At 50.2% G+C, this 14,653-nt stretch overlaps 1 protein-coding gene across 1 annotated transcript; it reads left to right on the forward strand.

The window, feature by feature from the left end:
* Positions 1-461: 461 nt before the first annotated feature.
* On the forward strand, positions 462-11,576 carry RHBDD2 (rhomboid domain containing 2). The gene is made up of 4 exons (XM_079944448.1): positions 462-764; positions 2,836-3,243; positions 7,981-8,131; positions 10,599-11,576. The coding sequence occupies exons 1-4, from the start codon at positions 509-511 to the stop codon at positions 10,954-10,956; spliced, it is 1,173 nt and encodes a 390-aa protein (XP_079800574.1). The 5' UTR covers positions 462-508; the 3' UTR covers positions 10,957-11,576.
* Positions 11,577-14,653: the final 3,077 nt, after the last annotated feature.

Genomic DNA, 14,653 nt, shown 5'->3' on the forward strand with positions numbered 1-14,653 from the left:
AAATAGGAATTCAGATCCTAGTCCTACTGCTTCCCACTTGTGACCTTGGGCAAGTCACCTTCCAAAGTATCTGTAATCAGGGGAACCATATTCCAGTTGGCTACTTTAAATAGCTGTTCTCTGGTGAAGGTGCTTTTCAGACTTTAAGGGCTGAAATAGACCTTGGTTATCACTGTTGCTTCATTACATCCCTTCGGGGACTTCAGTAGAATCCCTCCTTCCTCTCTCACCCCTGTTTCTCTAACCCAGGCACCTTGCCAGTAGCCAATTCCAGGCCATAGCACCTGGGGGGAACCTGAGTTCTAACTGTCTTTGCCATTTAACTGCATTACCCTGACACCAGTTTCTTCATTGGTATAATGGGGTAAACACAGAAAAGGGGGTGCTGCCGCCAGAGGGCGCTGTCCTACGCGCGGGGGAGACTGGCCAGCGCGACCGGATTGGGCAACTCTGCACGGGGCGGGGCGTCGGGGAGGCGGGGCTTCCGGCCACCTCCTCCGCTGTTGCCATGGGAGACAGCCGCAAGGAGGCGGAAGGAGCCGAGAACCTGCCGGAGTCGCCTAGGGGAGCGGGAGCTTTGGCGGCCATGGCGGTCTCGGAGCCCGGGTACCGGAGCTGGTCCTTGTGGCCCGAGGTGCCATCCGCCACCTTCTTCACCGCGCTGCTCTCGCTGCTGGTGTCTGGGCCTCGCCTGTTCCTGTTGCAGCCTCCCCTGGCGCCCTCGGGCCTCTCGCTGCGGTCCGAGGCTCTGCGCAACTGGCAAGGTGAGCAGGGCGGGGCCGGACCCCGGGTGCCAGCCCTTTTCCTCCGACCTCGCCAGGCCCTGGGCTCTGGCCTCCCAGCATCCGCGTCACCCCGCCTCCGTCCGCATCATCATTCTGCCCACCTGGAAGACCAGCCCCATATTCCACGTCTTTGTGCAGAGCCCCATCTTCGTCACCACTGTAATGCTTCCCTACCCAGATTTGTTCCCTTACCTGTCTCCATCCGACTGGTCAAGGCCCCCATATCCATTCGTAGCAAATAGGTTTCATTCACCCCTGCTCCATCACCAAGGAGGATTTTTCTGTTCCCCTCCCTTGTCACATTCACACCTACGTCTGCTTTAAGGGCCCAACCCCCCACTGAAAAATTTTTTTCTTTCGCCTTCGTCAAGACACTTGAACTTTATCTGTGGCCACCCTTATAAGATCCTGGCTTCCTGGGGTTTAGAATTTATTGTGCTTCTTCGTTTTAATCTTAATCCACTCCGATTCTTTGCTCATGGCGCGAGGGGGTATCTTCTACCTTTGGGAGAGGTGTTTGTTTTCTCGGGGAGGGTGAGAGATTTTGCAGACCAATGAAGTATAAACATCTGCTCATAAAAGATGTTCTTAGTCTCTGTTTCTAACCCATTCTTTTATAGGGAGGAAAATGGGAAATTTGTATGACTTGTTTTCCAAAGCACATTCACATGCATTAATCTCGTTTAATACTCACGGTGATCCCATGACGTAATGTAGGCTTTATTGTTGCGCATTATTTAGATGAAACTGAGGCTTAATGCGAAGACTCGCAGAGCTATTGAGTTATATAATTGACGCAGGAACCCAGATTTTTCTTTTTATCGTGTGATGTGTTGGGACTGGAACCTTGGGGTTTATGATCCCCAAATTATATAGAATTGCTTCTAGAATCTTCACATTTATACTTGGGATTTCAGTGTCAGAAGTACTCAGCAAGCAGTGACGTACTCTTCAGATAATGAAGCCTTACAGAGATGGCCTGACGGAGGTACATGGTTCATAGCCTGCCTCCCTGCTCAAATCTAAAACTGGTCCCTCCCAACCTCACCTGAGATACACACAGCACATCTGTCTTCAGAGGCAGATGCAAAATGCCAGCCTAAACTGAGCTCCCTTTTTTTTCTTTACTTCACGGCTTCTCTGGGGCTCACAGGCAATGTGAGTATTAGACATGTAAGAGACCTTTGAGGGCCTCGAGTGTATGCCTGTTATTATACAAAGAGAGAACTGAAGCCGATAGGGCCTGTGACTTGACTGAGCTCAGCCGGCCTGGATGTGATAGAGCCAAGATTCCACTCCAAGCCTTTAGGCTCCCAAGTCCACTGTTACTGCCACTTCACCGGTCCCCCTCCTTCAGTTTAGTATTTTGGCCTGTGGGGATGTAAAAGTACATAAGAGAGAGGACTGGTTCTAGAAAAATAAAAGTGAGATTCTTTGCTGTCTTATTGCATATAAAGCGTGGCTCTGCCTCGAAGACTAGATCAGCACTTTCAAGAAAGACTTCTGAGTTCTGTATCTACATTATCAGTGATAGTTTTCTAATCTTTACAGGTGCAAAATAATTCATGGTCCCTTTTTTCTTCCTCTGAACAGCCACTATGGAAGGAGAGGTCAGGATTACAGCCGAGGAGACGGGCACAAAGAGTGTTAAGTGACACCCACTCAATCCACCTGAAGCCGTTACAATTAATTAACCCTCAAACTGCCCGGTGAGATAGGTCAGTATTAAAACCTAAAAAAGGATTATAAAGCACATTGCAAATTTAAAGACCATCCCACGCTAAAAAGTGTTATTTTTTTCCCCACGTGGAAGCCAGTCACAGATAAGACTTGCTCCAGGTCTGGGAAAGAGCAAAGATTAGACATCCACGCCTCTACTTTGAGTCCTGGGTCTTTCGTTGTTGCCTCCCTCTGCTTATCCCACTGGCTCCGGGCTGATTTTCACTGGCAATGAGAGCCAGCTACTCCCCGTTTCCTAGGTGGGTTGTAACCTGGCTTTCCCTTCTTGGAACAACCCACCGTTGGGCCTCTAACTCAGTTCCCTCTGCAGTTTACAGGCTGGTGACTTACATCTTTGTCTACGAGAACCCAGTCTCCCTGCTCTGCGGTGCCATCATCATCTGGCGCTTTGCTGGCAATTTTGAGAGAACCGTGGGCACCGTCCGCCACTGCTTCTTCACCGTGATCTTCGCCATCATCTGCGCCATCATCTTCCTGTCTTTTGAAGCTGTGTCATCGCTGTCAAAGCTGGGGGAGGTAGAGGATGCCAGAGGTTTCACCCCAGTGGCTTTTGCCATGCTGGGAGTCAATTCCGTCCGCTCTCGGATGAGGAGGGCCCTGGTGTTTGGCATGGTTGTGCCCTCAATGCTGGTGCCGTGGCTTCTGCTCTGTGCCTCCTGGCTCATTCCCCAGACCTCTTTCCTCAGTAACGTCTGTGGACTTGGAATTGGGCTAACATGTATCCTTCCTAGAAGGTAACTGTAGAACAATGACATGCCAAAGGGTGAACCAAGTTGTGGGGCCTGGGGGTGTCAAGTAGATAGAGCTGTGAGCTCAGATGTAGGTAATCTGTGTGCTAGCTTCAGCTTTGAAAACCGTGTGGCCTCGGGCAGGTCACTTCCCTTCTTTAGGCCAGAGTTTTCTCATCTGGAAAAGATCACCATAGCTTACTCCTCACACTGGCTCAGCACTGCCAGTTAGTAAAATATTCTGTATTGATTTTTTCCAAGGTGTAAACCTACATTTGACTAATTTTTTTTATTGGAGGAACCTGAACTACCCATGGGCTGGAGATGTTCCATGAAAGGAATAGGAAACAGGTTTGTTTGTTTTTGTTTGGCTTAATCTTTTTCTCAGAAGAAAAAAAAAATTTTTTTTTATGGTAGGCTTTTACCATATGGGTAGTTAAAAACTTAGGATAAGCCTCATATTCCTTGTATAAATATTCTGGCAATTAGGGGAAAGTATTCTAAAATACAAAGTGGTTCTTTTTTAAACAACAGAATGGTAGTGTTTGGAGTTGGACAAGGTGCATTCCTGACATATCTTACAATTTGTGATTCTGTGAGCTGTTAGTGTGGGTAGTGTATAAATCCACATTGATAACATTGTTCTTATGTATCTTATTTTTAAATTCTAGTTTAATTTCATTGGTTTTAAACTTTTTTTCCTAACATGAAAATTTAAAGCTATACACTCCCCATGTAAGCACTACTTTAGCTGTATCCCACAAATTTTGATATGTTGTGTTTTCATTATCACTCAGTTAAAAGTATTTTCTAATTTTCCTTGGGATTTCTTTTTTGATCCAAGGGTTATTTATAAGGGAGTTGCTTAATTTCTAAATATTTGGTGATTTCCCAGATTTCTTTTTGTTATTGATTTCTTATTTCATGTGGTCAGAGAAAATTCTTTGTAAGATTACAGTCCTTTTAAATTATTTCTGGCCCAGCATTTGTTACATCTTGGTGAGTATTCTGTGTGTACTTGAAAGGAATGTGCATTCTGCAATTGGTGGGTATAGTGTTCAGTATATGTCAGTTAGGTCAAGGTATTGTATTGTTCAAATCTTCTATATCCTTATAGTTATTCTATTTATTACTGGGAGAAGACTGTTGACATCTCCAGCTAATACTGTAGATCTCTCTTTTTTGCTTTCAGTTCTTATCAGTTTTTGGCTTCAAGTGTTTTTGAAGTTCTGTTTATTGGATACATACACATTTGGGATTGTTGTATCATCTTAATGAATTTACCCTTTACTGTTATGAAATTGACCCTTTAAATCTCTGGTAATATTCTTTGCCCTAAATTCTTCATTGTCTGATATTAATTTACTTATTCCAGCTTTCTCCTTTCTTAGAATTAGGATTTACAAGGTATATATTTTCCCATCCTTATATTTTTAACATGTTTATGTCTACATTTAAAGCATCTTTCTTGTAGATAGCATATAGGTGGTTCTCTGTCTGACAGTCTGCCTTTTAAAGGCTTGTTTAGCCCATTTGCATTTAGTGTAATTATTGATATAGTGGGGTTAAGTCTACCAGCTTGCTTTTTGTGTTCTTTTTGTCTCAAATGTTCTTTGTTCCTTTTTACCTCTTTTCCTGCCTTCAATTGCATATTTTCTTAGTATTTCATTTTATCTTCTTTGCTTATTAACCATGCCTCTTTGTTTTCTTTTTTAGTGGTTGCTCTAGAGTTTAAATATGCATTTTTAGTTTATCACAGGCTACATTCAGATAATATACCACTTTGTATGTAAGAATCTTATTCCATTGTATTTCTGTTTTCCTTCTTTCCATCCTTTGTGTTATTGTTGTTCTATGTTTTACTTCTACATATGTTATAAACCTCATAATACATTGCTGCTTCTCTTGCTACTCTTAAACAGTCAATTATATTTTTTTAAAAAGCAACATTTACTCACATATTTATCATCTCTATTTTTCTTCATTCTTTTGTGTAGATCCAAATTCCCACCTGGTATCATTTTCCTTTAGCCGAAAGAACTTCCTTTAACATTACAGTAGGTATGCTGGTGAAAAATTCTCTCCATCTTTGGTTCTTTGAAAATGCTTTTAGTTCACTAAATATAGAATTCTAGCCTTCTCTGATATCCTTTCACTTCTAAAGATGTCCTTGCATTACTTCTGGTTTGTATTGTTTCTGATAAGAAATCAGTAATCATTTTTATTGTTTCCCCATATAATTCATTGTTTTTCTCTGGCTCATTTCACAATTTTTTCTTTATCATTGGTTTTTAGCTATTATCTTGTGCCTTGAGGTGGTGTTTTTGTGTTTACCTTACTTGGAGTTTGTAGATCTTGGATGTGTGAGTTTAGAATTTTCATCAAGTCTAAAAAAATTATCGTCATTATGCCTTGAAGTATTTTTTTTCTATCCTCTTTTCTCTTCTCCAATTATATATATATAAGCTACATGGTATTGTTCAGTGGGTCACTAAGGCTGTTGTATTTTTTTTTAATTTTTGCCTTTTTTACCCTCTACATTTCAGTTTGGATAATTTCTGTCACACTGCCTTCAAGTTCAGCAATCTCATCTTCCGCAGCGTCTACTCTGCTGTTAAACCTACCCAGTTAGTTTTTTATTCCTTGTGTTGTATATTTCGGTTCAAGAGGTTCTTCTTTATGGTTTTCATTTCTGTATTGCGATTCTTTATCTGTTTGTTATGTTTATGTTTTCCTTTAAACACATTCACTTACACATTTATAATAGCTGTTTTAAAATACTTGTCTCTTAATACCATCATCTTTGTCCTTTCTGGACCTGTTTCTTTTGACTGCTTTTCCTCTTGATTATGGACCCTATTTTCTTGCTTTGTCCCTTGTCTTGTAATTTTTTATTTTTTGATAAACCTTGTGAATACTGTGTTATCAAGGGCTGAATATTGTTGTCTTCCTTTAAAGAGTATTTATTTTCCTAATAGGTAGTTAATTTACTTGTTAAGGCATTGCCTTTTGGGGGTCTCTTCTGAATGTCCTGGGTGTTCAGTGAAGTCTCTTTACTCTGGTTAGAACTTGAGCATGTCCCTGTCCTGTGGGAGCTCCAGGAGTTGTTAATCTTACAGCTCTTTGATAGCTGTTGTTTCTTCAGTAGCTGTTCTTTGCCTGACTGGAGGAGTCTCAGCCTATGTACGTCTACATTAGTGTTTAGCTAAAGACTCGGGGAACCTCTTCGGGCCCAAGGGACTTGTGGCCCCATCCAGAAGAAGAGGAGGAGCTTCTTCTGCCTCCTCTCCATTACTGCCCTGTAAATCGCAGGCATTTTTTCCTCCCTGAACTCTTTGTCTCTCCAGCTCGGGAGCACTGTACTCTGCTTGGATTCCCCGTGCTTGCTTTGGCCGCACGTATACTAAAGTTGGAGTGATACTTGGATTCCGGTTCCTGTGCTGTGGTTTAGAAAGTGCCTCCAGGCAGAAAGCCGGCTTGATCTTGAGGCTCACTTACTTTGTGTCCCTTTTCTTAGGTATCACAGTTTGGTAGTGTTTGTGGTCCAAAGTCTGAAAGCAATTGTGTGAAATATTGTATCCTGGTTTATAGTTATATATGTGGGAGGACTAGTCTAGTATTGTTACGTCATCAGAGTCAGAAGGAGAACAAATTCTTGAGATCATTCTGAAGTCATCAGCCATGACAGCTTTTGACTTCCTTACAGCATTGCTTACCACCTGGAATCGGTATTTGGAAGCATACTGTCATCCCTGAAAGAATTTAGAAATAGCAAGGGGGTATTTGTTTATCACAATGACTAGGTACTACCACCATTTGGTGGCTGGTGGCCAGGAATGCTAAATGTCCTATGAGTGGAACAGTCTAGCCCAGCAGAGAATTATCTCGCCAGTAGTATTCTAGTTAAGAACACTGCCGCAAGGAACAGTGCTCTTTTGGTGCTTCTGTACAGTCTTCTCTCTGCCAGCACCCCTCTTCTAGCCAGCACCCCTCACAATTTAGGCTTCAACCTCCTCATCACATCCTTAGAGAAAAACTTCTCAGACCTACCTAGGCTAGCTTACGGTCCCCAGCGTGGTCATCCATAGATAAGCTTTTGCTTGTGGCCACTTATTCTACCCCAGTACTTGGTACATACTAGAGGTTCAATGAATATTTGTCGAGAGGACGGATGGATGGTGGGATAAAGGCTGACTCTTTTTGGCTGTCTAGGCAGTGATGGGCTGACACAGGTCGGATGACCAGAGTACCATCACATCCCTGGGACCTCCCAGGGCTGCCACAGAGGCCCACAGGAAGCTCAGTTGGTCACCTTGAGACAAGGTTCCTCCTATTTGGGACAAAGTACAAGAAGATGTCAGTCCTCCCAGAGGGTATTAGGATAGCCTCCTGCCTCATCCCACTGGAAAGACAGAGATGTGTGCTGGCTTCTGACTGTGATTGAAGGGGCCAGAGGGGCTCAGGAGACAGGATGGATGTGTCTAGGGGAAGGTGAAATGTTAGCACCTGTCTGCCCTCTCCTGTTGCTGGGTCATGTTCCCTCTGAGGTACAGGGGATAGAAACTCAACTCTTGGTTTCCCCTGAGCTTGAAACTCCAGTCAGATATTATGGTGGAATAAGCACTTACTTCCCCTGTACAATCAATGTGGGCACCTGTGTCCTCTGGGGAGTGTTCAGCCCTCCTCCCTTTAGCTGCCTCCAGTTTTCCTTAATATGCCAACCTCAGATGGCTTCACCTACTGCTACTCCATCGACCTCCCAGAGCGAGTTGCACTGAAGCTCGACCAGAAGTTCCCCTTCAGCCTGATGAGGAAGATTTCGATGTTCAAGTACATCTCCGGCTCTTCAGCTGAAAGAAGGGCAGCCCAAAGCCGGAAGTAAGTTATAGAACTCTGTGCCTTATTCCTAAAGCAATTCCTGGGCCTCTAGAGGGTGTGACTCGTTCACTGTCCTGGGGAATAGGCAAGAGGGTGTGGGCAGCCTGGGCCCCAAAAAATCTGTGCACAAATTTCTCCCGAGCACCCTAGATTCTGCCCAGCTGCATCTGAAGTAGGGCCCGAGCAGGAAGGGGCTCTTGTGCATAATCCCGAGTGACTTGTGGCCCCATCCAGTGGCATTAACAGCCCTCAGCGCCGACAAGCACCCTGTGCAGGTGGGATTGGGCTCCTGCGTGTGACGCTGGTAAGAAGCACAGTCCACGCAACGGACTGGGAGCCTTAGGAGGTGGCACGGCCCGAACCTGAGAGGGTTTTCTTGGCCACCTGGCAGGAGAAGGCGAAGCTTACTGTTTTCCAGTCTAGGCACATTAACTCTCAATGGAAAGTCCTGGGCAAGCCGCCAGAGCTCACGTAGCCTGACTCCCTCCTTTCAGAGAGAGGGCCCAAAGGGGTCAAGAATCTGTCTCCAGGTAACACAGAGTCAGAAGAGCCCAGTCTAGAGCCAGGGGCTCCTGCTTCCGGGTCCTACTGACTCCCTGTCGCTGGGGCACACACTGCCGGCCTCAGGTGGCCTTCACTGGTTTTTGCCGATGCTGAGAGTTCACAATGGAGGAGGTTTCCTTTCCTTCAAGTCCCTCCCAAAGAACGGATTCAGTACAAAGTCAAGGTGCTTTGTCAGTGGCCCTTTTCTGCTTCAGCTGTGCAGTACATCTTGCCCCCGCGCTGCCCTGGAGGCAGGACTTCGGCTGAATTGGAGTCTGCTCCTTGTACTTTATTTTAGGAGGTGGACACTCCAGCCCTTCAGCAGCTCAGAGCCCTCTGACCATTTCTTTTTTATTTTTATTTTTTTCACCGGGCCGCATGGCTTGCAGGATGATCTTAGTTCTCTGACCAGGGATCGAACCCAGGTCCCCACAGTGAAAGCGCTGAGTCCTAACCACTGGACCGCCAGGGAATTCCCCACTCTGACCATTTCTTAAAGGCAGGGACGGGTACTGGGAAAAATAGAAACGCACACTCACCCATTTTGTTTCAGGCAAGTAATTCCTGGAGTCTAAATGGGTGGGAGGTGTTTAAATCTAGAATTAGGTGTATTGTAGCTTTTGGGCTCTTAATTGCTGTTCTCACAGAATCTAGAGAGAACTTAAGGGTCCACGTTTGCAAATGCTCTCTCCCCCCGGCCTCTCCCGTGAAGGAATCCCCTCTAAGACAGCTGCCGATGTTCACCCCTGGCGGCTGGGGGCTGGCTCTCCAAGGCAGCCCCTAATGAGAAAGGTCTTCCACGCTGAATCGCAGTTACTTCTCTGTAACTGTGACACCGTGGTGCCGGGTGATCCTGCTTCACCATGACGCGCTGATCTGGCCAGGGGCCATGGTGACCCTCTCAGCTCCTTCTGTGTCGCTTGCATGGCGTGGTGTTCAATCCCTCATTATCCTGGCCTGCTGTAGGCACCCGGAACAGAACGTGATGTTTTGGATGACCTGACAACGGGACACAGGTAGTATTAGAACACGCGTGTTTGTTTCGGCAGCGGACCTGACTGCCCGGACAGCCTTGCCTCCCTGGAGGCTCTTGTCAAGCTTCTTATCGGCCAAAACCTCTATATTTTTAAAATGCCAGAAGTGCTGTTAAGTGTCCTGTATCTGTACTTAAGCAGCTGATTTGTAAGCTTAGGTTTGGATTGAAATGTATACAGGTTTAGTCTAGTTACCTAACACAGGTATCAGTGGTGTTGACACTTGTTCTTCATATTTGGAACTCTGCACGAAGGTCACAGGCTAAAACCCTTAGAATGTGTCCCCCTTTGTGGCCCCAGCCGCACGCGTCTGTGGTGGGGTCTCCAACCTCAGCACAGACAGCTCCCCGCGTCTGTCATGTCGGTTCCTGCCTGCCAGGACTTTGAGTTGTGAGTCTTTATTCCTGAAGACGTGGGTAGAATATCTCCCAGCAGACAAGGCCTGGGCCCAAGCTCTGTGTTACCCGTTAGAGCCTTCCCCTCCTCCCTCCCACAGAGGGGGATCCATTCTCTCTGGGTCCAGTTGCTGAGCCGACCACAAACACTGACTGCTGTGATCTGTCCCCATCTCCATCCGGTCCATCCAGTTTGCAAGCTGCTCTTACACCTCAGCGTGTCTCAGGCATGGGCCTGATACCCCTTCTTCCTGCTGACTTACTGCAGGACCGTGAGTGGGCCCTGCCCCCTCTGGGCATATGTTTTCTGTCCAGTTGAGATTGACCTTCCTCCCCGCTTGGCACTTTTGCAGCTGGTTATGGGAACCGTCCACAGCACGTTGTAATAGAAAGCAGTATAGCGACCCACGCTTCGCGCCTGCAGATCGACCGCTGGGCTGCTGTGTGCCCCGGCATGAGTGGCTGAGTGACCGTTTTCTCTCTGTTCCTTTCCAGGCTGAACCCTGTGCCTGGCTCCTACCCCACACAGAGCGGCCACCCTCACCTGGCCCCGAACCACCCTGTGGCCCAGATGCAGCACACCAGTGGCCAGAAACTGGCCCCCTGGCCGTCCTGGGTCCCTGGGCACACGGCCAGCCTGCCTCCGTACCAGCCCACGTCCGGCCTGTGTTACGTGCAGAACCATTTTGGCACAGTTCCCAGCTCCTCTGGTGTCTACCCGGCTTCTGCGGGTGCCTCCCTGGGGGTCCAGCCCCCCGCCCCCCTCAACTGCCCCGGCACAGTGCATTCCGGGGCCCTGGCCAGTTCAGCGACTACAGGCTCCAAGGAGTGCTCAAGGGTCCTGATCCCCTGAGAGAGAGTTTCCAGGGAAGCGATCTCCCATCTCGGCCTTCCGAGGAAGGTCCTTTCTGAGCTGAGATGTTCTTGACAAAAAGTTACTTACTGAACACCTCTATGTGCCAGGCTCTGTGTTGAGTATTTTGATATGTGTCTCTATTTCATTCTCATTCATCCTCGTGACAACTTGGTGAAGTACAGCTTGTCGTCCCCAGTTTACAGATGCAGAAAGCGTGCAGTGAGGTCACGTGGCCTTGTAGTGGCACAGCTGGGGCGCTTGGCTCCAGGCCCAGGCCCCGCCCACCCACTGTCCCGCCCCCCACAGGACACCTGGGAGAAGAGGGCCTTGGTGGTCAGTGGCTCGTTTCAGCTCTCCATTCCCTTCCTGTCCTCGTACGTCATGCTCGTGGTTATGCCGTGTTCGTGTGACTGCGTGTGCCCTTTGGGAGCTCCCGGCTGGTGTGCTCGCCAGTCCCCAGGCCTGTGCGGTGTTCCTCCCTTGCGGTGACCCCCCAGCCCCACACCCAGACTTCTGCCCCGGAAGTGGTGCGACGGGCCAGCGTGAGCCGCAGCCGCATGCTTCTGGATCCATAGTGCTGATTACCTTTGTATAAAGAAACAGCCTCCAGCCTGCCCTCGGTGTGTGGTGTCTTTGTGGTCAAGTCAGGCAGACGACTCCCAGCGGGCATCTGGCGTGAGGGCGTGAGTTGAGAAGGTCCCCAGAGAGCTGAAAGGACAAACGGGAGAGTTTGGCAACCCTGAGATTGGCAACAGCGGGGAGCCAATGTGGTGTTCCCAGGGCTCCAGGCTGGGTTACCACAAGAAGGGCTGCCCGCGGGACCTTACGCCAGGGAGTGACACAGGCACCGGCCGCGGTGGCCTCTGAAGCAAGAGCAGGGAGGAGAGCCCTGGCGGCTTTGTCGCCTGATCTACCCGCAGGGTCTCCTGTGGGCCATATTAACCAGGAAACCTTTGGCAAGTGAGCCCGGGAAATGTAGTTTGCAGAGGTCAGGCCCCCCACACACCACGCAGGGCGGGACAGGGACAGGGATGTGACTGAGCCTACGGGCGCCCGACCAGGCCGAGGGGAGCTCCTGGCTCCTGATCAGTCTTCAGCTGAGCTCTTTGAAGTGGGCTCACGTTGAGAAGACACGCCACATGCAGGTGTCCTCAGAGACACCAGCACACGCGGCCTTCGTTTACTCCTGGAGCTGCATGGCCTGCTCGGGGCTGGCTTTTTGGGAGGCCCTGGGTATTGGAGGTGGATAAGACACACCCACAAATCTGCAGCAGTGGACAGGGCAGTGAGTGGCCTGCACTGGGGCGGGGGGCAGGGCATGAAGCTGAGACGGTGGCTCCTGAGCGGGATTGTGAAGAGGATTCACCAGCCGAGGAGCTGGGGGCCCAGGCTGCAGCTGAGCCCTGTCTGCAGTCCCGGAGCCTGGTGTCTCCAGCCACACCCAGCATCTTTCCCATCATGTTCACTCGCTGAGTGCAGCCTGCTGTGTGTCCCTTGGACATTTTCCCTCCAGTCCCAGCCTGTATCCAGAGGCAGGTGAGGTGGCCACCTGCTCCCAGTGTGGCACAGTCACCTCCCTCACGTCTGGCCTTCCTGCTGGGCTGTCTGGCTGGAGCTGTGGGGGCCTTGGGCCTTGGGGATGGCCAGGCTCCAGGGCCCTCATGCGACCCCGAGTAGAAAGCCGAAGGGCCCTCAGGGGTCATTCTGTTCAGCCGTCTCCTCCCCCCCTGCTTTCCTGAATGGGGTTCAGGGAGGCAGGGTGGGTCTGGCAGAGCAGCTGACAGCAGCGGCTGCCTGGGCTGCGGCCACAGCTGCTGCGCTGAGACTGGTCCTTAGTCCGTTCCCCCAGACTTTGCTTGGGCCACAGCAGGCCGCCTGGAGCCAGGTCAGAGGGGGCATTTCTCCCCTGAACACGCATATGAGAGGACCTGGAGGGGCTCCCAAGCCCCTCCCCAACTTGCTGTTGAATGATCCGCCAGTGTGCCCCCTTCCGCAAACACCAAGTGTGTGTCAAGCCTCAGGCTGGGCCTGGAAACGGAAAGGTGAGCTCCGTGGGGGCAGAGAACCCCCTACCCCCCTGACACGCGGTAAAGATCTGTTGAGCAATTGAATGAACTGGGATCCCTGCCCTTGGGGAGCTCAGTCTGGGGGTGGGGGGAGTGGATGATTAAAGAACTGTAATTCAGCAACGCTGTTCAGACGCTCCCAGGAGGCGCCCAGACCAGCCTGGAGAGCTGGGGGTCGGTCTCGGATACCCAGCACACACCCTTCCACGGGGGCGAAGGGGTGACTTTGGAGGGAGGGAAAGAGGAAGACCCTAACCACTGGCTGTTAGGAGGATGAAGAATACAGCACGTTTGGCAAAGGGAAGGCCATTATTCCCCGCGTACCAGAAACCTCTCTCTTATCCCCAGGCCAGGAGGGAGCCACTGTAGCCAGAGAAGCTTCCAGACTTCATCCAGTTTCCCCTTTTTCGTCAGCAGGGGGCAGCAGAGAAGCAGCCCCTTGGCTGCCTCTGAAACCTTCCCTGGGGCCGGCACTGGGGGAACAGGAGGAAGAGGGATCGCTCCCGTCCTCTGAGGAGGCCCCTCCCGGGAGGGAACCAGCTTTGTGGTTAACCGCGACTCAAGTTAAGGGCCTTGAGAGGCATGGCCGCCCTGCCCTGCGAGGCCTCCCTCCTTCACACACCTGCTCCTTCATTCTTCCATTTAACAAATGCTTTGTGAGCAACTGCTGAGTTCCAGGCCTGTGCTTGGCTCTGGGGACGTGGAGATGGAGAAGAACGAGTTGAGCCTTCAATGCACTCACAGTCCATTAAGGGAGACGTGCTCTATGGAGTGAGAGAGAGCAGCCAGGTGCAGAGGTGAGGTGAGCCCACCTTGCGGCGAGGGTGTCAGAGAGGAGACTTCCAGGAGGAGAGAGTTACCCAGCAAGGGCAGGGCCCGGAGGACGCAGGGTGACGGTGTGAGCCAAGACAGGAAGGCGGGGATCCAGTAGGCAGGGTGGAGACGTGAGCCCGGAGGCTGGGAGGGCAGGTAGGAAAGAGTTGGACGTGATGAGAGCCCGTCCTGAGGCCCTGGCCGAGGGGTGGGACAGGCAGAAACAGCCTAGAACGCAAAGTGACTTTCCGGGGTCACACCAAGCGTGTGGCCGAGCTGAGAGCGTGTGCACAGCTCTCCCATCCGAAGTCCAGAGCTCCTGCCCTGCCTGAAGGTGGCCGCTCGCCCTCAGGTGGTGGGATGGGGGAGGGCCCCGGGTAGGGGTGGAGGCAGGGCAATCCTGTAGGATGAGGTTCCCCCAAGCGTGGAATGAGGGGACTGGGGAAGGGCAGAGCTGGCCTCGGAGTTGGGTACTGGACCTTGGACTCCTGAGACCCGCAGGGGCACCTCCCCTAGTCTGCATCCCAGGATGCTCCCTGGCCTCTGCTCTGCCCATCTGTGCCTGGACAACCACCAGCTGCAGGAGCTGCGTCCCCCCACCTGGACCCAAAGCTCAGCTCCTGAGGCGCCTCCACACCATCTCCAGATCCCAGGCCACCCGGGATCTTGCTCTGTTTTGAGCCTGGAGCCCCTCCCCAAGAAAGCTTGCCTGTCCAAGTCACATCCCAAGGCTGCTTCCTTAACGGAACTCCTCCTGGGGGCCTGGCTTCAGCACCCCCAGAGCCAAGGATCAGGTGGGCTACCCATAGAGGCGA

This window comes from Stenella coeruleoalba (assembly GCF_951394435.1).
Source record: "Stenella coeruleoalba genome assembly, chromosome: 15".
Classification (NCBI taxonomy): Eukaryota; Metazoa; Chordata; class Mammalia; order Artiodactyla; family Delphinidae; genus Stenella; species Stenella coeruleoalba.

Excerpts from the sequence above, each read along its gene's own strand:
- RHBDD2 (XM_079944448.1), top strand. The coding sequence starts at position 509 with ATGGGAGACAGCCGCAAGGAGGCGGAAGGAGCCGAGAACCTGCCGGAG. Across the intron at positions 765-2,835 it reads GGCTCTGCGCAACTGGCAAG|TTTACAGGCTGGTGACTTAC; the intron begins GTGAGCAGGGCG and ends TTCCCTCTGCAG. Across the intron at positions 8,132-10,598 it reads AGGGCAGCCCAAAGCCGGAA|GCTGAACCCTGTGCCTGGCT; the intron begins GTAAGTTATAGA and ends GTTCCTTTCCAG.